Raw genomic sequence first — 23,034 nt, 5'->3', positions numbered from 1 at the left:
CTGCTGGTGATGATGAGAAGGAAATCCTAACTTCAGTTTTATTTGATGGAATTTTACATTGCTGCAACAACTAATGCAAAATCTTGTACTAAAACTTCATTGGGATAAAGTTCTCTCATTACATGTCTTCAAGCATGATAGCTAGGGAAAAGGCCATAGTACAGTGGCAGTGTCTGCTCTGGCTGCAGAAGGTCCCAGGTTTGATTTCTGGCATCTCCAGACTGCCTTTTTAAATCTCTGGAGAGCTACTGCCCGTCAATGTAGAAAATACTGAGTTAGATGCACCAATGGTGTGAACCAGCACAAGGCAGGTTCCATATTGCAAAAAAATTAATGGGAGATCCAGGAAGAGCTTCCAGCATGCAGTGGACAAAACAGCTGAGAAATGCTGTAGTTCTACATGAACTTACCAGGGAGAAAGTTTCATTGAAGTAGGTGGAATCTACTTCTGAGTAGACATCCACAAGCACACAACTTCTCCCCCAAAGAATCTTGGGCACGATAGGATGTGAAGGGCAAATTACAGTTCTCATGATTCTTTGAGGGAAGCCATGTGGTTTAAATGTGTGGTGTGGATTACGCTGCAAGTGCAATGAAGATTTTATGAGCATACGTATACTGTATATATTGAAGAATAAGTGGAGATTGCTGATAAGGTTACCAGATTTTTTTCAATGAATCCAGGGAATAAATAAATAACACTTGGGACATTGATGCTGCAGCAATGGCGGTGGCAGCTGCCACATTTCCCCTTCCTCCAGGGCTTCTATCTCCTTTCTCCATGAGCCTGGGCAGCCTCTGAGTTGTTGGTTATTTGGTGGTGGTGGGGAAGCGGTGCGTGGTGGGTCAGGTATGGAAGGCGGAGGAAGAGGGCCGAGAGTGGCAGCGGCGGCAAGGCTTGAGCAACGCGATGCCTCCCTTCCTATTGGAGCAACCTCAATCCCATTCCTACTTGCGTGCAAGCAGGAGGGGGTGGGGATCCTTCAGCTGGGGAGGCTTCACACTGCCTTTTAGAGCAGGCCCATCCCAACTCCTACCGGTACTTGCGTGCAAGCAGGAGGGGGCGGGGATCCCTCAGCTGGGAAGAGAGGCTTCCCATTGCCTGAGAGATCCCTGCCCCCTTCTGCTTGCACACAAGCTCTGATAGGCAGCGTGGCTGCGTGAAGCCTCCCTTCACAGCTGAGAGATCCCCGCCCCAATCCTGCTTTTACACAAGTAGGAGTTGGGAGGCTGCTCCAATAGGCAGCATGAAGCCTCCCTTCACAGCTTACCGTGTTTCCCCCTTTTTAAGACACCGTCTTATAACTTTTTTTACTCAAAAAAACAGACGGTGTCTTATTTTCAGGGGATGCCTTGTACCTTAAGGCCTCCTCGGAAGGGCCAGGCCACTGGCTCGGGGTGCTGCTGGGCGCTCTGCGCGGCACCGAGGTGGCAGGCTGCTGGCTCGGCGCTCTGCCCAGCGCTGCTGGGCGCTCCAGGCGCTCGGCGCTGCAGACTGGCGGTTCCGGCGGCGGGGGGCAGGCCTCGGGCAGCTCTCCCCCCAAAAGAAGAGGCCAGGCGCTGCAAGGCGCTCCGAGCGCTTGGCGCTTCGGAGCGCTCCGCTATGCAGCCGCCGCTTCCGACGGCGGGGGGCAGGCCTCGGGCAGCTCTCCCCCCCAAAGAAGAGGCCAGGCGCTGCAGGGCGCTCCGAGCGCTCGGCGCTTCGGAGCGCTCCGCTCTGCAGCCGCCGGCCTCGGGCAGCCAAACAAAAAGAGAAGAGGCCAGGCGCTGCAGGGCGCTCCGAGCGCTCGGCGCTTCGGAGTGCTCCGCTCTGCAGCCGCCGGTTCCGGCGGCGGGGCGGCAGGCCTCGGGCAGCTCCTCCCCCCAAAAAAAGAAGAGGCCAGGCGCTGCAGGGCGCTCCGAGCGCTCGGCGCTTCGGAGCGCTCCGCTCTGCAGCCGCCGGTTACAGCGGCGGGGCGGCAGGCCTCATGCAGCTCCCCCCCCCCGCAAAAGAAGAAGCCAGGTGCTGCAGGGCGCTCCGAGCGCTCGCTGCTTCGGAGCGCTCCGCTCTGCAGCCGCCGGTTCCGGTGGCGGGGCGGCAGGCCTCGGGCAGCCCAAAAAAAAGAAAAGAAGAGGCCAGGTGCTGCAGGGCGCTCCATGCGTTCACTGCAGCAACAGCAGCCGGTTCCAGGCCCCTTTGGCTGGCTGGGGCGCTCGGCGGTCTCGCATGGAGGTATGTCTTATTTTCGGGGGGTGTCTTAGATTTCACTAATGCTAAAAAATGCTGCCATGGCTTACTTTCTGACTACGTCTTAAAAAAGGGGAAACACGGTAGTTGCTGGGGTCAGGGAAGGTGGAGGCAGCCTGGAAGCTGCATCGTAGAGCCCCTGCACCACCATCATATGGGGACTTCGGAGCAGCTCCTGAAGCCAGCCAGAGCCAACTGTTCCGAGCTGCTGAGACTGCCCTGCTGTGGTTCCCGGGGACATTTGATGAAATCCGGGGACATTCCGGGGGGTGGAATTTGTCCAGGGACTTATTCACAAATCCGGGGACTGTCCCTGGGAAATGGGGACATCTGGTAACCCTAAGATTGCACCTAACTTAAGTGTGCATTGTAATTCTGGCTTTATTTTTATTTTTTAATGTAGAATACCCTACCAGAGCTTATGTCCACAATCAATCTGTTAAGTCTTAAGATTCCACAAGGCTGTTGTTTCAGGAAGAAAAAAACTAGTTGCACTTACAAAACCAGAATATCTGTTTGTTTTTGACATGTGGCATAATATTGTTTCCACCTACCAAAATATATTTAATGGTATACATATTTTATTTATTTTGTTAAATTGTCTACAACGGGTACAGTACCAGCAAAAAAACAAACAAACAGGCAACGCGGAAGACGCCCGCGGCTACAACCCTTTATAAAAGTAGTTGGGAAGAATCCCCATTGAACTCAGCGGGGCTTTCACTTCCAAATAAACATGCCTCTGATTGGGCGGCACGGTTAGCTCATTCACAGAACGGAAGACGTCGGGAGGGGGCGGAACTAAAGTTTCTGCTTCCGAGTGTGTTTTCAGCCTCGTTGCGAGAAGTAGCGCCCCCTAGCGGCCATTGCCTCCCTGCCTGCCGGCGCCGTTCGCCTAGCCCGGCTTTCTCCGGCACCGCCCCGAGGGAGGGGTGGTCACGTGCTGGGGGCGTGTAGCCGAACGGCGGCCTCTAAGGGTCACATGACAGGGGCGCGGGCCGGGGTTGCTACTGTTGCTTGGGGAGGGGGGCTGGAGTCCGACTGACCATGGTAAGTGAGCGGCTGCCCGACTTAAGGCGGCGGCGGCGGGGTGCGGGGAGGAGAGAAGCGGGGCTGTTCATGGCGGTGCGTCGCCTCGCCTGTCCGAGGCCTGCAGGACCGTTGTAGTATGAGCGGCGGCGCCGCCTTCCTCCTTCCTTCTCCTTGTGAGGCGGGTTGGGCCCTGGGGTGCTTTTGAGGCGAGGGAGGCCGTTGGCCGTTCCCATGGATACGGCACTCTCGGCGCGAGGGGCTTCCATTCGATGCCGCCGCCCCGCTTCCACCACGCGCTCCATCCCGCCTTTCTGGGTGACGCGGGCGGTGTGTGTTCCGCCGCTTCTTGAGGAGAAGGCAAAGTACGCGGGGAGGGGCGCTCTTGCCGCCGGTGCCCCGGGAAGGTCAGGGTCTAGGTTTCTCATGGCGGGCTCAGCGCGCAGGGCGGGAGGGAGGGAGGGAAGCGGCTGGGATTTTCGTGGAGTGGGGGGACACGTCAGAGTCACCTGGCCTGTCTCTGGTGGCACTCTCGGGTTTGGCTTCTAAGAGGAGCCATACTCCCAGGAGGAATTGTGGGGTGGGGTCGTAAACGTGTCTGCGAGTTTATATTCTCGGCGGATTCACGCACGTAATCCGGTGTCTCTTCGCGTAGGGAGAGGCGACCTACACCACACAGTTACTTACAGTGCGCTGTTACTTCACGTGTTGCCCAGCAGCACTGGCATGAAAAACCTGACTAGCCTAATAGGGTTGTTGTTGTTGTTGTTGTTGTAAGGTTTAAGAATGCTGTTAGTAATTACCAGTAGGGATGAAAAGTGTATAGCAGGCATCCACAAACTGGCCCTCCAGATGTTTTGGCCTACAACTCCCATGATCCCTAGCTAACAGGACCAGTGGTCAGGGATGATGGGAATTGTAGTCCAAAACATCTGGATGGCCGAAGTTTGGGGATGCCTAGTGTATAGGGAACCCAAGGAGAACTGGGAGCAGGTTGTAAGGATTGGACTGTGAATGCTTCTTTGCTGATTGTTTTTTTATTGGCTTTATGTCCTGCGTTTCTGTGTGGTTTACACACAGTTTAAAAATACTATAATATAAAATGAAGAGTTGATAGAGCCCTTTCAGGCTGACTGGGAGTTGGTGGCGCAAGCTCCCTGAGCACCTACCCTCCCTCAGGGCACACAGGTATTCCTGAAGCAACCCTAGGAAAGGTGTAGTAGGTGCTATCCCAAATCTCTCAGGCCGCTGATGGTTCTATGAAGAACTGGGTGGTATGAAGACTTTGCCTGCACAACTGGTTGCAAGTGGTCAGGCTGAACCTGGAGTCTGGAGTACTCTAGGCATCACACTTTGAAGAAGGGCATTGACAAATGAGCATGTCCAGAGGAGGAGGGCATCTGAGATTGTGTTGAAACAAAGTTCTGTGAGGAATAGTTGAATGAAAAGTTAAAGTTCAGTCTAGTAAAAGGCGACTATGGGGTCGCTTGCAGGCCGAGGGAGCCCGTATTTGTCCTCAGACAGCTTTCCAGGTCATGTGGCCAGCATGACTAAACAGCTTCTGGTGCAACAGAACACCGTGACAGAAGCCAGAGCGCATGGAAACTCCGTTTACCTTCCCTATTTATCTACTTGCACAGGTGTGCTTTTGAACTACTAGGTTGGCAGGAGCTGGGACAGAGCAACGGGAGCTCACTTTGAGGATTTGAACCGTTGACCTTCCAATCTCCAAGCCCAAGAGGCTCAGTGGTTTAGACCACAGCGAGCCTATGTTTGGCTCGCCAAACGATTAAAGGGAGACATGAGAGTGGTCTTCAGATATTTGACAGGTTTAATGAAGAAGATGGAGCAGGCTTGTTTTTTTGTTTCTCCAAAGGGCAGGACTAGAACCAGTAGGTGGAAAGTGTAGGGCAGCATTTCTCAACCGCTGTTCCGCGGCACACTAGTGTGCAGACGCTGGCTGGTGTGCCGCGATGTGCGGCGACGAGAAGGGCGATTTGCATTGTCACGTGCCTGGCGGCCGCCAATAAGCAGCACTAACCCGCCGGAAAGGAAGCCGGCCGGGTCACAACGCGGAGCGAGCGCAGCTCTCAACAGCCACCACCACGGGAGGGTGGTTTTAGACAAACTTAAAGAAGCTGGCTGGATGAGCTCAACCTGAAACTTGCTGGGCAAAGGATTGTGCTGGCAGAGAAATCAGCGGCTTGTGAAGCCTTATTACAGGAGATTGCAACCAACACAGCAATTGGCAAGTGTTTCTTACAGTCATAATTATATAGTCAATTTAGGGCGGCACAGAGTTAAATTTTTTAACTTTTTTAATGGTGGTGTGCCTCGTGATTTTTTTCATGGAACAAGTGTGCCTTGGCCCAAAAAAGGTTGAGAAACACTGGTGTAGGGAAGCAGATTTCAGCTAGGTTTAAAGAGAACATTCCTAATGCTAAGTACCATTTGACAGTGGAATAGACCACCTGATGAGGTGATGATGGGCCCTCCTTTGCCAGAAGTATTTACGCAGAGGTTGGATGTCTGTCAGAAATCCTGTAGTTACTCCTTGCACTGGGCAGAGAGGGGGCTGGATTAGATTACCTCAAGGGTGCTTTCCAAATTGCTAGTCCTTTCATTCTAGCTAGTCATTTCATTCTAACATTTTTTAAAAGCTTGGCAGGGTGCACCTTGTTCAGTGATTCCGTCCAGGTGTGTACTGATAGATAAGTAGCTTAATGGAACAGGTTGGGTATACTATTAGAATCCTTAGGAATTCTAGAACTGGTTTAAGACCAGCTTTATAACATATCTATCCATAACAATGCCTTAAAGAATCTGCATGTGGTCTTACACTCATGTAATAAAATGTAAATTGTTCGGGCAATATACTCTTGAGTCATTAGCAAAATAATAATATTTATATGATTCCTTAGGGTCAATTGATTAGAAGTGACTTATGTCTGTAAAAAGCCTATGGGGGTATTAGTGAGCTTTCAGGCAGTGGCTTAATATTGCAAATGGGTCGTTCAGATTTGGTTTTTCTGTGAGCATGATTGGTATGAGTGTTGACACATATTTTCATAGGCATTATGTTTTTCCCCATCAGTACTAGTGGGTGTTGGTGCCAGAATATTTCCCTGCTGTGTTTTCTTGTTCTTCTCCTGTATTAGTAGTGCCCTGCTCTCTGCTACCTTTTAAATATGTGCACAAGTATTTCTGTAGCTGGGTACACACCTTTAATCCCCTTACTTGTAAGTTCACAAAAGCAAACTTTAAAACCCTTAGTTATCATGTTTTATGACATGTAAAATGGAGACTTCTGATTTTACAGGGTGACTTATTTCCATATATATATATATATATATATATATATATATATATATATATATAATAAGTGTTGTGCAAGACCACAGAGGAAAGTGGGAAGGTCTTGTGCAAGAAAGGTATTGCATAAGACCTCTATTTTTAAAGTCTCAATGCATGTACTACAGTTTGTCTCTGAGATATGCCCCACATATACTGTGTGAATATATCTACCGTACCTTCTCTGAACTGGTTAGCTGAAATGTAAAGGTGTTCAGTGTATGGCAGTTGGTGGAAATAGGTAAATAGGCTGAGATTGTTTGGGTTGCCAGAAACAAAGTGACTAGGCTGTGTGCAGTTGAGAAAAAATGGAAGTAGGGGTGGCAGTAGAACCTACTCATCAAAACATCACAACACATATGACAAACTGCTTACCAAAAAAAACCATAGTAATAAGCATCTGCACAAGGCATGCCTGTAGCTGTATAATAGGTTGTTTTTACTTTTTCTTTGCATAGTAAAGTGAAATTCAGATTAAACACATTGAAAAGTCTGGTATTATGTTACCAATTTCTTGTGGATGCTGTCAAATCTTGCATCCATGAACAACACCTACTCCAGAATAAACTCCAGTCTGGAGGCACCCTGAGTCATTTACTTTACATATTTGATACTTTAAGGTGGTGTGACAGTGCCTACAGGAATTACATACAGGGATTTCCTCAGGCATGGCTGGAAGAGCTGCTGTGAGTTTAAACCCCATGACATGCCAAACCAATGTAACCCCCCCCCCCCGGCCCCACATGCTGAACTTCTGCTTTTCATGCAGCTGTTAAAGGCAAATGAGGTCTGTCAGACCCGAAGGTTGACAATGCTTATTTGCCTTCGCTTTACTAGCCTACTTATATTAATAAATGAATTCTTGGATGGGTGGCAGATACTACTGGTAGCTCTAGTTTAGATGTTGAAATACTGAGGAGACATTTGCCATATATGCTCATCACTTGATTACTGCAAATCAATAATGTGTTGTGCACGATTATGAGTGTTCCACGAGCCCATACAGATAGATGTCTGAATACCTCTTCAAATACAGCCTTTACTCTGGGGGCCTTGTGCATATTCAGCTGACAGTCATTGAGATGGCTCAGATTTAATGTTAAGGTTTGCTGTTAATGTGAATGAGCTTCCTAGGACCCTTGGGCTTACATGTTTCTTCCTCCCAGCACATGCTGTGATTCCCCTTCCTCTTGGTATATGACAAATTTGCCATCTTGTCTAAAGTGACAAACTATGCTGTGTGATTGACTGCATTATGTTCAGTGCCTGGCTAATTTTGAACACTGTTGTAGAAGCTGGATGGCCTCTGTGTTCCAAAGCAAGACAGGATAAACAAATTGTAGAGTTAGACTTAAATTATGCATGTGTGTATGTGCAAATATAACAGCAGTGTGTTGCAAACACACATTTTAAGGTTTGAAGGTTTTTTTTCTAAATTCCTTTTATTGTAGATCAGAGTTATTCCTTAAAGATGTACAGTAGTGTGTTAAGGCACTCAACAATGTTTTTCAATTCAATCAGAAAGTGCAGTTTGTTTTGCCTTTAATAGTGGCTTATTAAATTCTTGTAGGGCTCCTTTGAAGTCTGGACTTCCATTGTCCATATTGTTTGGATATCTTGGTGTTTGTTGATTAGTAAGAATTGAATGCCATCTAGGTTTTCTTTTTTTCCAATGCTTTGAGGCACTGAGACAGGATACAGAGGGTCTGTTTTGCTTCTGTTCCTCCACAAGTCTCCTGGCCCACTCTCCTTCCCTGTTTGCTTTGGAGCCAAATTAAAGAGTCCTGCTGATTTCTGAATGAAGGAAATAGGACAAAGGGATCAGTTAAGGCAGGGGTTCCCAACAAAATTTTATCAAGGACCCCTCATCGAGCCGCTATTGTGACAAGGACCCCCATTAATTCCTAATACTAAAATTAAAAAGTGAGAGCCAAATTAAGAGTCTTTTTATATTTACTGTATACGTTTTTTACAGTTACAACAGAGTACTCCATCAGTATACAGTTAGTTTTAATTTTCAGTTCTTAATGAGATGAGTTAAATTTGTCCTTTGAGTCCATTATTTCTGAAATATTAGGTTCCAAACTTGAAACTTTCACTCTGAAATCCGACCGCATGTCGAGCCGATTCCTATATTTGTTTTTCATGAAACACATGGAAGAAAATGCTTCCTCACACCGATATGTGGTTGCAAATGGAAGGATCTTTTTCATTGCCTTATCTCCAAGTTTCTTGTTTACAAACACTACTGTTTTGCAAAGAGGCAGCGCACGCCAGGGAGGAGGGAGGGGAATGGAGAAGACAGGGTACCTGCGCAGTAGCGCACAAATGAAGCCGACACGCGCAAAGCATCTTGGGGAGGTGAGCGTTAGTAGAATGCATGCGCTGCCTCTTTACCTAGAATCATAGAATCCTAGAGTTGGAAGAGACCACAAGGGCCATCCAGTCCAACCCCCTGCCAAGCAGGAAACACCACCAAAGCATTCTTGACAGATGGCCGTCAGGCCGTCAAGCCTCTGCTTAAAGACCTCCAAAGAAGGAGATTCCACCACACTCCTTGGCAGCAAATTCCACTGTCAAACAGCTCTTACTGTCAGGAAGTTCTTAATGTTGAGGTGGAATCTTCTTTCTTGTAGTTTGAATCCATTGCTCCGTGTCCGCTTCTCTGGAGCAGCAGAAAACAACCTTTCTCCCTCCTCTATATGACATCCTTTTCTATATTTGAACATGGCTATCATATCACCCCTTAACCTTCTCTTCCCCAGCCTAAACATACCCAGCTCCCTAAGCCGTTCCTCATAAGGCATCATTTCCATTTCCATTTTGGTTGCCCTCTTCTGGACACGTTCCAGCTTGTCAGTATCCTTCTTGAACTGTGGTGCCCAGAACTGGACACAGTACTCCAGGTGAGGTCTGACCAGAGCAGAATAAAGGGATAATATTACTAGCTATGATCTAGATGCTATACTCCTATTGATGCAGCAAAGAATTGCATTGGCTTTTTTAGCTGCTGCATCACACTGTTGACTCATGTCAAGTTTGTGGTCTACCAAGACTTCTAGATCCTTTTCACATGTACTGCTCTCAAGCCAGGTGTCTCCCACCCTGTATTTGCAAAACAGTGGTGTTTGTAAAGCGCCACCTAACGGCATACAGCAGAACTACTGCCTCTATCTAATTCTAGTTTTGCGCTAGACTCTGCTCATGCAGGAAGCGGCCAAAACAAAAAAATCTGTTATCATACAAAATATATTTAATATATTTTTTATTCTAATAGCATCTTGCGGACCCCTCTGGCATAGCTCGCGGACCCCTGGGGGTCCCCGGACCACCTGTTGGGAACCACTGAGTTAAGGAATGGGACAGAGGGCTTTCAGCTGAATCGTGCCTTTGAAGTACTTCAAGTATATGCCAGGTGTGGGGACTGGGAACCTTTGGCCCTTGCTGTACTTAAGTTCCCATCAGATTCAACAAGCATGTTGATGGCTAGGGATGCTGGGAGTTGTAGTTCAGCAACATCTGACAGACCAGAGGTTTCCTGCACCTGGTAGGCAGCGAGTCAGCTAACGCCTACTCGGAGTAGGCCCATTGAAGTTAAGAAATATGCAATCCATTAATTTCAGTGGGTCTGCTCTGGGTAAAACTTGGTTAACGCCACCCATAGTCTCCAGACAATTCATTAGCAACTGAAATGCATCAAGCACTTTTTAAATGTTCTTTGGATGCCCAAAACCACTATTTCTAATAGTCTAATCCAGGCATGTCCAACCAGTTGCTCGCGGGGTGGGAAATCATGGTTGATCATGGGTTCCTGATTGATGCCCCACCCCCTAAAGCTCCACAAATTTGGCTGATCCACCCCCCAAAAAGCTCAACAACTTTGGTGAAGCCTCCCCCAGAAAAGGGTCAACAACTCTGGTCAATCCAATGGGTAGATTACTGCCAGTTTATAATGTGAGTAGATCGCACTCTCTTGGAAGTTGGATGTGCTTGGTCTAATCTTTCCCTGAGTAGTGGTGCTTTTCTTAGATGAGGCACAAAAGATAGATGAGCAGCATCTGCAGCAATGGGACTAGGCTGCAAACTGTTTTGGGGTTTAGGGCATGGGCCCTTATCCTGTCATTTCCCCATTTTGTTCAAGTGGCCCTCAGACAAAACTACCAGTAGTTGCTGATTAGATTTCTGTAAAGTAGTTTTAATGTATTTTGTAGTATTTTCCCCTTCCATCAATGCAGAAACATATATGTAAGAATTGTTTTAAGTTGCTTTAGATTAGTTATCTGTCACTTCACCCTTAAAATATTTTGATTTAAATTAATTCTTTAAGAAGTAAAGTTTTATAATTGTTATGGGGTAGCATGTGTGGTGGGGGGCTACATTGGCACATAAGACAAGGTGAACCTGTATTTCTGCTCTAGCATGATGCTTGCTTTTCCACAAATGCGACAATTCATAACAGTGTTCTGTTGCTATCTCACACCAGTTCAGTTTCTTTCTACAGCTGATTTTTTTGGTAGAATTAATTTTTTTATGTTTAAAGGAGCAATTAAAACAAGGGCCATAGAACTTTTTCTTTATTATTTAACTACACTTTGTGGCTGCTATATTGAACTTGATAAAGTTGCTGTTTATTTTATCTAAGACCAAGTGAATGTGCTTTTTATTGCAGAGTTTTCTGGGAGGCTTGTTTGGTCCCATTTGTGAGATTGATGTTGTTCTTAATGACGCAGAATCACGAAAAACAGCTGAAATAAAAACAGAAGATGGTAAAATAGAAAAACATTATCTTTTCTATGATGGAGAATCGGTTTCAGGAAAGGTAATTTAAAAAACAAAACAAAACCAAGTTTGTACTTTATGTAAGATATAGAGCAGAAACGGTTATTAATGATATAGCTGTTCCAGATAATCTCATAATAGAAACTAGTTTCTAGTGTATGTGTCATATTGAGGTTTGGTAGTAAACAAACTGTTATTGTTGATGCTATCAAGTCAATATGTATATGTCAAGGAATGACCAACACATTTATTTTGTTGCGGAGGAACCTCTTTCAGTGTTGGCACAGGAGATAATACAGTCATCCTCATTAATTTTTATTACACAAATATTTGATAATGTCATATTAATGATCTATGGTGTTAACTGATAATTTGTGGGTTTTTTTTTTTGCAAATTTTAAAAATGTTAGATTAACTATCCAAATATTTAAGTTGTTAACATTCTTATTTTTATACTGTAAGTGGTTTCTCTTCATACAGATCCCCCCAATGCCTAAAACTCCTCTATATCTACATTTTTTAGTTCACAAGCTTGTCTTCTGTGGAGCTTGGTTTCAACACTACTTAATAATATATTCTGATGGTTCAAGTAATAATAGAAGCAAATGCTGCTTTCACAAATGTTATACAGGGGAACTGATAGTTCTCCAGATGTTGCTGGACTACAACTCCTGTTATCTCTGCCTAATGTTCTAAGAAGAGCCTTCTAGGATTGATTAGGCCAAAGGTCTGTCTAGTCCAGCATTCTGTGGCACGGTTGTATTGAACAGTTTTATTCAGAGTAGACTCACTGAAATTAATAGACATAAGCTGGTCTTGTCTAGTCTAACACTGGATACAACCCAAAGTCATGTAAAGTTGCCAAGGATGGGACATGGGTGACGCTGTGGTCTAAACCACAGAGCCTAGGGCTTGCCGATCAGAAGGTCGGCGGTTCGAATCCCCGCGACGGGGTGAGCTCCAGTTGTTTGGTCCCAGCTCCTGCCCACCTAGCAGTTTGAAAGCACGTCAAGTGCAAGTAGATAAATAGATATCGCTCCGGCGGGAAGGTAAACGGCGTTTCCGTGCGCTGCTCTGGTTCACCAGATGCGGCTTAGTCATGCTGGCCACATGACCCAGAAGCTGTCTGCAGACAAACACTGGCTCCCTTAGCTTATAGAGCAAGATGAGCGCGCAACCCCAGAGTTGTCCGCGATGGGACCTAACGGCCAGGGGTCCCTTTACCTTTAAAGTTGCCAAAAATAGTGTTATCTTCTACAATTTTTCTTAAACCCTTTGTAAGAATATATTGAGTCCAACAATACTACCCCTGTTGTGATGATTTTGAATTTGCCTTTAACACAATGCCTTCAATTCTGGCAAATGATTAGAAGGGACTTCTGGTGCAATCCAGACCCATAGTAGGGAGTCTTGTGCAGAAGAAGTATTTATAAAGCCTGAACCTGCCCCATCTTCTACATATACAAATATTCTATTGGAATTCTCTTACTTATAAAATGGAAATGGGCAGTGTCTGTGTGGATTGCACATGGTCAGATCCAGCGCCTCTATTCTTCTAAGCTTCCGCTACTCATTGCCCTTTTAGAATGCTGGAATGATGCCATATTTATCTCCATTTTTTGCTTTAAAACTTGTCTTTTCCTGCTTCTGTCATTTAATGAACTATTTTCACCCATTGCTAAATAGCTGCTTCACCAGTTTCTCTTCCCACAGTCCTTTTTTTTATAGTGTAAATGATTGCATAAGGAGGAACTGGCAGGGGCACAGGGAGTGCTGGTGGCATCTAGCAAGTTTTAACCATTTTTGCTGTGAAAATTCAGTAAATAAGAGTTGGAAGAAGGAATGAAAATGTCATGTAGTCCAGCATTGTAACACAGGGCTGGAAAAGGGGCAATGAATCAGAACCACACTTCCTTTCGAAAAAGACTGGTTTTATCAACTGCACCTATCTGTTTTTAACCATTGTTTTATTTTGTTACTGATTATTTTTATTGTTCTACATTGCACTTAGTGCTGCAAATGCAGTGGAAAGGTGGGATATATATAGTTTAAATGATCTACAAGTGTTTGTACAAATGGATCTTTACACTTACACCTCTTCATTGGTGTTTTGACTTTTTCAGGTAAACCTAGTCTTTAAACAACTTGGAAAGAGGCTAGAGCATCAAGGAATTAGAATTGAATTTGTAGGACAAATTGGTGAGTCTCTTAGAATTACCATTTGGTATGGATAACTTTGAGTGCTCATAACCCTGATATAGTAATCGTAATCTGGACTGTTCCCTAGGTAGTTGAATACGGTGTTCAAAATTAGCCAGGCTCATTTTGCACCAGGCTTTTGACCTGGGCACCAGGATGTCACCTGACATCTCCACCATCCGGAGGTACATGCTGGGGATCATTGTACCTGAAATGTTTTCACACACTAATACCACATCCTGTAGAATTCTATCAGTTAAATTTATCTGCACAACCAGGAGCCAAAAATTTTTTTCTATGCAGTCTGAGCAGGAGTGGTGAACAACATTATAGTGAATTGTTGCTTGTCTTCACTTACCCCATCCCACTGCCCTGCTCACAGTTGTGAAGAATATGGTTACGTTATGAATGAAAGAGCTCAGAGTAGGCCAGTATATATTTGTGAACCGTCCCTGGATCAAGTGACTTTTCTTCTTTAAGTTCTCAAAGCTCTTAACCTAGCTCAAGGTTGTCATCTGTACTAGGCAGATGTTTAACTGAGAATCAATCACAGTCAGTCCATCATTTGAAGAATAAGACTTAAGAGCCATCTTGCCCCAAAATGGCAACCATTCTGTTTTGGCAACTATAATGTTGGTTAAGGATCCATTTGGTGCCTAACTTATATATCTGAGTTTCTAACACTGGTTGTATAACAAGTATCCCGAAGATGTTTGTTTCGAAGTAAATAATGTTTGCTGTCTGTGATTCAAATAAATTGTATCTGTGATATGTTGCCAAGCAGCAGTTACGCAAACAGCATGCATCTTAAAAATAGTAACTATATTCTAGCTAGATCATATTGTGGATCCTGGAGATTAAGATGCAACAAGTAAAGATGACGTAATTTTTGAGGCCACATGTTTGTATGTTCTGCTTTTGTTTTTTCTTGAAGAGCTTTTTCTTAAAGCTTGTATACTCTGTTTCATAAACCAAAATTTGTTCAGTAAATTCTCTCTCTGCTTACAATATGAGAATATAAAATAAAATGACACATTTTGGAAAACATTCTACTAACCTACCTTTTAAGTTATTGAATTTCCTCCATAAAGTCATTTGCTTGTTTGTCAAGCTGACTGTTGATATTAAACAATGGTGGGCAGTATAATTAACAAAACAGTTGTATTTGTACTTGAATGGAGGATCTTTGAAATACAACTGAAGGAGTTCTGAATTAGACCACACTGTAAAATAAAAAATAATAATTTTGAATTCACATGATTAAATGGAGATAGAATTAACGCCAATATTTTAATATTTTTCTATTTATTTTATTTTCTTCCTTGCCACTTGCAGCAGTCCCAAGTGTCAAGCCATTGTATGCTCTTTAAGGAAAGCTTCTCTTACATTTCCTCTCTGATTCTATTCATTACTTTCTTAGAGCTTTTCAGTGACAAGAGCAATACTCATGAATTTGTAAACCTAGTGAAAGAACTGGCCTTACCTGGTGAATTAACACAAAGTAGAAGTTATGATTTTGAGTTTATGCAAGTTGAGAAGCCATATGAGTCCTACATCGGTGCCAATGTCAGATTGAGGTATGGAAACCGGAAAAGTACTATTTCTGCAATTATGGTTATAATTGTTTCTAACTTATAGCATTATATAGGTATGTGTAAAAATATATTAAAAATTGGTTGCATCAAAAGGGCCAATCTGTCTGTGGAAGGAATTTTGATCTAGCAGAAACACCCACAAAGAGGGAAGGGGTTCTTTTGCCAAATCCCCCCTGCACCTCTCTCACCCCTTAACTGCAAGGAAGGTGGTATGGGGGTTGTAAGGGGAAAATGGTATCTGAGAAAGTCACCTCCCTTCGTTTCCATGTGTAGGAACCTTTGCTGAATTGAAATCTGTTACATTGCTGAAAGAACTGTTTCCATTAATGGAAATGTACTTTTGTATATAACCCATATGGATCCTTTTTCTCTCTGATCTGATGGATTTGATGGATTTTTTTTCTTTTCTGGCCTTCAGAATCTAGATAAAATATCTCATGAATCAAACTCCCTATATGCCCCTGCAAGCTGGTAGGCTATTCATCTGAGTTTTCTCCAAAGCTGAGATTTTATGCAACCTGTGTTCCAAGGACAAAGTGAGCAATCTTGTCTATCAGACGCCAGTCTATACTAAGAAACTTGTATCACTTGCTTAGAATAATTTTTTCTAACAAAATCATTTTTCTCAAATCATTTAAAGTTATTTAGAGTAATATCTGATTGTGGCAGGCCACTTTTACAACAGCTGTTTTGCTAGCCAGAGCCTTGTTTTGAGTGTAGCACGGCAACTGAATCCATTGAGAGAATTGTGCTTGTGAAACAAGTTGCAGAACTGCCCGGTGACAACTACATTTTTGCACTAAAGCTTGCACAACAATGTTAATTTTCAAACCCATTCCACTAATGTCATGTTGGATGTTGCCCATAGTTACATACATTAATATGCAGCTGTTGAGAGATAATGGGAAGGTGTTGGAGCCAAATGGTATGCAGTGATGGAAGACTCTGAATTTCTGTTCTTCAGTCAATATTAAAATACATCATTATAGCATTGTTAATTTTAAGAAATACAAAAATGAAAACAAGTTGCAATAAAATGAAAGAAATACAAATTTCTACATAGAAAAAGTAATCCACCCATACAATAAATATGATTATAATAATGATTATCAGGAAACTATATGGAAACGGTAAAAAAAGCTTTAGCAAGCAATCTGCTTTCTGAAACACTTCTGAAACACGAAAGGTGTGAATTTGGATATGCCTGCCTTAAAAGTAATATGTAAACCTTGAATTTAAATGTAAGTGGGTCCTCGAAATACTACCCTGTTTGTAGAGCTGTAAAGAAATACTGGATTGAATCCTTTCAGTTTGCAGAAGGGACTCTGATTCAGCAGAGACTCCTGCTAGATTGAAGGTATAGATTTCTTCTGCAGCATTCCACCACATCTCCCATTCTGTACCAGAAGGACCTTCAACCCTCTCAAGCCAATCTTCATGGGGAGCTGCAGGGGAGTGGGAATGAATTGCCTTTTCTCTTCTATCTGCTGAAGCTTTAGCGTTCTGCTGAAAGCATGTCTGGTTCCAACCCGTTGTGCTAATAAAAGTTGGAATCGCCTCCTCTCCTGCTTTAGGAAAAGCTCTTATTAAATTCTCGTTTTGGCCTTGCAACAAAAGGAGTTAGAATTGTGAGCAGATTGGTTTAATTCAGATTTAACTGCTAATGCAGTTTATGAATCTCAATGTAGTCTATTTCTGATGTTAGCTATTTTGATAAAGTTGGCCACTTCATGTATGTAAAATATTCTGTGTATACAATCTCTGCTAATTTCCTGTTTTGTAGGTATTTCCTTAAAGTTACGATAGTAAGAAGATTGTCAGACTTGGTAAAAGAGTATGACCTTATCGTTCACCAGCTTGCGACATACCCAGATGTTAACAATTCTATTAAAATGGAAGTTGGCATTGAAGATTGTCTGCATATAGAATTTGAATACAACAAATCCAAGTATGTATTATGAATAAGGGAATGTGTGACCTTGAAATGGGTAACCAGGGAAGCCCCTTCAGGTTAAAAGTGTGGAACACATAGCAGTAATTAATAACTGATTGCTAAGGTGGGTGAAGCTTGTCCTTCCAAAGTTGTTACAATTCAGGAGTATTATATTACTCTCTTCTTGAACCAACTGCTCACATGGAAACTTCATCTGATACAAAATGCCGCAGCCAGAGCTGCAGCTAGAATTATTATTACTATACCAGCTCCTGGTACTATACTGTACTGTGATTTTGATTACTATATCGGCTCCACTGACACCCAGTCTGTTTGTGAGCTCAGGTAGTTGGAGGAGACCCTGCCCCATGTCCCATCAGTGTTTAAGATTGAGTTGCTGGGTATACATAAAAGGTCCTTTTTGAGAACTCTACTCAAACTTTGGAACTCCTTTCTCTGGGAGTCCAACTGACGCCTCCTTGATGACATTTAGAAAGCAGATAAAAACTATTCTGCTTTGGTGGCTTATGACTTGATTTCTTAATCTTGCTTCCTTTAAAACTGTTTTGCTGGTGGCTGTTTTCTGTGTTTCTTTCAATTTTGCTTTTTTTTTTAAAAAAATGTGCTCATTGTATGCCAATTGAGTGTTGTGTTACTATGGGTGGGATTCAGACTAAGTTAGTTGTACTTATCTAAAAGTTAGCCTTTACTAACTTTTCACATTGATTGCAGTGGACCTAAGTGCAAATAGCTTAGTCTGGATCCAATTCTACATGATGCAAAAGTAGTATACAATTTTTTAAAAATGCTTAGACCAGACCTATGTCTTCTGTTAGCATGGGGCTCTTTAGCACTAACTGCCTAAGCAAAAGAGAAGAGATCATTATTGCAATCTGATTTGTTATGACATCAACATTTTGAAACCTCCACTTACCTTCAGTGCATATTGTGATAACTTGTCTCTACTACTACTACTAGCACTTTCTGTTCATTGGGCTTTAAAGTGGCTTCTGAAAACATACTGCCTGATTGAGGAATAAAACTGGGTAGCACCTACAAACTTGAGTGTGGGTCTGCTCTTTGTTAAAATGAGTAACCCTGTTCAATATATACAGTTCTGTTTTCTTATCCTTTTTCAGCAATATGAATACACACAAGCATTGTAAAATGCTGTAAACTAATTTAAAAATGTTAAATTCTGCAGTTTACAAGCCCCCTTCCTTTGTTTCTGTAAGGTATCATCTAAAGGATGTGATTGTTGGAAAAATTTACTTTCTCTTAGTAAGAATAAAAATTCAGCATATGGAATTACAGCTGATCAAAAAAGAGATTACTGGAATTGGTAAGATGAATTTTGAAACTGTTATGAATATTTTTACTTTTAATTTGATGTGTTCTAGAACTATCTTTTCTGATATTTCCAATTTATAATAGGCTGTTCTATTTTGCATATGTATGTGTAGCTAGTTTCTTTTAGCTGTACATAGTGACCAGTACTGGTTTGCAGGTAACTAGTTTATGCTTCACAGTGAATAGGTTCCTGAAACCTCTGTCTTCAACTGTGTTTAGCAATATACATGGCAATCAGGCATTCTATTCTGTTCAGCTACTTTTCAACTTCAAAGACCTTCTTGTACAATTGCTTTGCACTTCTAAATATAGTAATATTTCAGAATTGGCATGGTGGGTAGGCTCCGAGTGACAGATCTGATTCACATTAAACTGGCGTAACCTGTTCAGATTTAAGACTTGGGTGAAATTTGTTTACTTTGGCTAATTGGTGTACAGAACTACTAAACATGTTGTTGGTCCTGATTAACAGCTGTAATCAGGGCTCAGAATTCCTCTGAGGTTCTGTTGTATTGGGCTGAGCTGGGGAAGTACACATATTGGATATTACTAAGAGGAGCTCTGTCTTGAAGAGCTGAGAAGTAGTGATATTTTATGATTACCTGTGTAATTCAATACCTATTCATGATCTGATAAGGTATAACTGCTAAAGGGCTTTAGTCCATAGAAATAAATAAATGTATTCGACTAAATATGCAAAATTGAATTAAAGGACTTTAAAATAAATATAATTGTTTAACCAGGACCCAGTACCACAACAGAGACAGAGACCATTGCAAAGTATGAAATAATGGATGGTGCACCAGTTAAAGGTGAGTTGGTGTTTGTTAACATTGTCAAAGCATTTTTATGTTAAAATATAGGTTGTTTCTCTAAATTGAGTGTTAATCCTATTATGGAGTACATAAAAATTATCTTGAAGCCTAGACTGATACAAAAAGAAAATCTAAAGCACTAAGTACCAACTTTGCCTTATGCATCATTTAAGTGCCTTAAATGAATAAGCGGCTCCTAATCTGTAGTCTTCACTCCTTAATACCAATTGGTTAGTATTAGTTTGTTTCATAAATTAGAAAACTGATTTCTGGTTTGTACCATGTCTATTATTACTTTTTCTTGTGTTCTTAAGAGTCAGGAAAAAGAATAGGGAAAACATGGACAAATGTGCTACCCCTGAACATAAGAAGAGTTCTGTTGGATTGGACTAGTCTAGGGTAGCATCCTCTCTCCTGCAGTAGTCAACCAGATGCTTATTTACTGCTGCTGTTTCCCAACAATTGGTATTCAATAGCAATTGGCTTGTCCCTTTAAAGCCATCTATTGATCACCTTGCATGTTGTGATAACAAATTCATATTTCAGCTTTGCGCTCTGGAAGGAGTGGTTTATTTTTTCTGTCCTGAATTGTGCTCCCCAGCTTGATTGGATGACAGAAATGGATGCAGAGTCATGTTCACATTTAAATATATAGCTATTTTCCTTTTTAGAGGCTGCTCCCACCCAGATTAAAAGGCATGTTGGGATTTGGTGTGACTTGCTTAAGGAGAAATTCCCAGCCCCCTTCTTTTTAAATTGATGTCATGCCAATCCCTGTACCTCCAAATTACACTGTCAGGATCTATTCTAATCCTTTAAATGTTGAGGAAAGAAGCAAAACTAATCACAACTTCTTTTTATCTAAGGTGAATCTATTCCTATAAGACTCTTCTTGGCGGGCTATGATCCTACTCCTACAATGAGGGATGTGAATAAAAAGTTTTCAGTAAGATACTTCTTGAACCTAGTATTAGTCGATGAAGAGGACAGAAGGTACTTCAAGCAACAGGTAATTAATTACATTGTGTACTGAAGTATTGTAATGAGGTGGATTATTATTTATTTGGGTTGCCTTTTCTGTTAAAAAATATTCAGGGCAACTTTCAAAGTACTAAAGCCAGCACCTAATAAAACAATAATTGGGATACTTAAGCAGAAAAAATGCAGTCCATTAAAACATCAGTAATAAAAGCAGAACAATTCTAATAATTTTTTTATCTCCCATTACCTTAAGGGAAAGCTTTATGAAACAATGTTTTTATGTGCTGCCAAACTGTCTAGAGTGGGAGCAAAGGAGGCCTCATGAAGAGAGCTGCACAACATGGGCACCATTCCATGCTTCAGCACAACTTTCTAAAAAGGATTGTGGCTTTCAGTATCTAGGTTTTTTCAGAAGTTTGTATGGAAATGCTAGGGAGGGGGGTGCGAGTACTGTATTCTAGCAGAGATGCTTCTATCTGTGACAGCGATATGTTTCAAATATGAAGCCTCTAAACTGTACATTTTCTTCCACCTTAAACAGGAGATCATTCTTTGGAGAAAAGCTCCTGAGAAACTGAGGAAACAACGAACCAACTTCCACCAGCGGTTTGAAAGTCCAGAACCACAGGCATCAGCAGAGCAGCCTGAAATGTGAACTGGGTGTTGGGAGTGAAAGAACTGTTGATAGATCAGCAGGTTGAAGGTGGCAACAGCCTGTAGGGAAGAAGGCCACAACACCCATTTCAACAGTCTTCCTCATCTTACAGTGCTGCATTTCCCACACTACTAAAACATTCTTTAAGTAAACATTCAAGTGTGTACATACATTTAAAATAAGCGCTTTCTCAAACACTGGAACTTTCTTAAGCTATTTTATACTGCACATTTTACTTTCTGTCTGGTGTGATGCACTCAGATATATGCATAAAGCTTAAAAAAGTTACGTTTTTCCATGCATGTAGGCTGGTGCATTTAAGTTTTGCTTATCATCAATGGTAGACTAAAGCATTTCCTCTTCCTATACCACAGTCATATCATACATCCTTCTTCATTGTCTACTGCCTGTATCCTTCAAAACTAATAAATATATTGTTCTAAAATGACAAATTCAGGGTTTATAATGGGATTTTGTCCATACACTTTAATAGTTCTCATGCCAGAGTTTTCAGACTTTGTCTCTTTCTGAGGAATGTATATAATAAAGCAAGCTTCTTTCTCATACTAGCTTTATAAGAGGGGTGATGACTCTTCTAATTCTTTACTTGGCACCTCCATCTTGATGATTCTGTTATCAAATTGCAAAGCCCTTGAAAGCTTATATGCCCCAAAGCGAAATTACAGAATTATCCCATTGAGCTGTGTTTCAGTGGCAAAGGTGTGTGAAAATGTAGCTTTTACTGATTACACTTTTGGAATTTGGGTCATAGGCACAAAATTCAGATCACTTTGCATTAAAATGCACACTTCATCTTACCACCTCAAACATAGGGCTTGTAGGAAGGTGTGTGTATGTAAACCAAATTGAATTCTAAGTAGGCTTTAGAATTCTGTCTAGCAAAACACCCAGTCATTTTTAACTTTGGTATATTTAGTCTTTGGACAACCCTTGTTAGCCTCCATCTATCCACAATTAAGCATGTAGTTTTCAGAAATGGAGTTTAACTATGGTCACAATATGGAACCTGCTGAATTAGATGGCTACTCATATTTGTAGTTCACTTGGCCTATCTACCAAGAATGTTTCTAAACTTCACTGCAAGTGTTATTGGTTACCTTACTTTATGAGTAAGTGAAATTCTCAAATTATACTTCTGTAAGAACTGTTTTACTACCATGGCACTTTGATAAAGCAGTCAAAGATGCTGCGTGCTGGGATATTTCTCTTTAGCGTGGATGCCTATATGGCTGAGAGAACTTAACTCCCTCATGTAAGTGCCTATTCAGAATTTCAAACAAAAAATGCCAAATATTTTCATGGACACTTGCATGTTGTAATCTGAAAACTATTCCAATAATTTTTTTGAAAACTGATTGTATTTAACCAGCCTCAAATTGTGCAACTATGTATAATAGACATAATAAACTGCTCTTTGAATTATTAAAAATAGCTGTATTCTCACTAAAATATCTAGATTGTCTTCAATTTTACATTGTGTTGTAGTGAGTTTCACTTATAGAATTATTGAGTATCTTCAAGTAGACTTGGGATGTTCTTAAATAGCATTTAATGCATTGTTGGGATGGAAGAAATTCTAGTTCATCTCAGGTTTTAGTGATCACAGACTACCAAAACAAAACTGATTCTCAGTGGGTGGCATACTTTCCCTTTGAACCTGGTCATTTAGATATCTTTCTTACACTGAAACAACAAATTTGGTTGAAGTGAATTGAACAGATCAGGTTACAGGTAGGTAGCCGTGTTGGTCTGGATCGAAGTAAAATAAAAAAATTCCTTCAGTAGCACCTTAAAGACCAACTAAGTTTTTATTTTGGTATGAGCTTTCGTGTGCATGCACACTTCTTCAGATCAGAGCGTTGTAGGCAGCTAAGTGGTACTCTGGGTAAAGGTAAAGGGACCCCTGGCCATTAGGTCCAGTCGTGACCGACTCTGGTTGCAGTGCTTATGTCGCATTACTGGCCGAGAGAGCTTCCAGGTCATGTGGCCAGCATGACTAAGCCGCTTCTGGCGAACCAGAGCAGCGCATGGAAACACCGTTTACCTTCCCACTGTAGTGGTACCTATTTATCTACTTGCACTTTGACGTGCTTTCGAAC

The 23,034-nt window shown here is 42.2% G+C and overlaps 1 protein-coding gene across 1 annotated transcript; it reads left to right on the top strand.

Moving 5' to 3' along the window:
* Positions 1-3,190: 3,190 nt before the first annotated feature.
* VPS26A (VPS26 retromer complex component A) lies at positions 3,191-22,364 on the top strand. The gene is made up of 9 exons (XM_035138143.2): positions 3,191-3,277; positions 11,277-11,426; positions 13,510-13,585; positions 15,006-15,162; positions 16,964-17,128; positions 18,349-18,455; positions 19,207-19,275; positions 20,145-20,287; positions 20,801-22,364. Exons 1-9 carry the CDS (start codon positions 3,275-3,277, stop codon positions 20,912-20,914), a joined length of 984 nt encoding a protein of 327 aa, XP_034994034.2. The 5' UTR covers positions 3,191-3,274; the 3' UTR covers positions 20,915-22,364.
* Positions 22,365-23,034: the final 670 nt, after the last annotated feature.

Source organism: Zootoca vivipara, chromosome 5 (assembly GCF_963506605.1).
Source record: "Zootoca vivipara chromosome 5, rZooViv1.1, whole genome shotgun sequence".
Classification (NCBI taxonomy): domain Eukaryota; kingdom Metazoa; phylum Chordata; class Lepidosauria; order Squamata; family Lacertidae; genus Zootoca; species Zootoca vivipara.
This window is presented reverse-complemented; position numbering and strand designations above follow the sequence as displayed.

What these genes read in the sequence shown, in the direction of transcription:
- VPS26A (XM_035138143.2), top strand. An exon ending in GGTGCCAATGTCAGATTGAG is followed by an intron (nt 15,163 to 16,963) that starts GTATGGAAACCG and finishes CCTGTTTTGTAG; the next exon opens with GTATTTCCTTAAAGTTACGA. An exon ending in AAAAGAGATTACTGGAATTG is followed by an intron (nt 18,456 to 19,206) that starts GTAAGATGAATT and finishes TTGTTTAACCAG; the next exon opens with GACCCAGTACCACAACAGAG.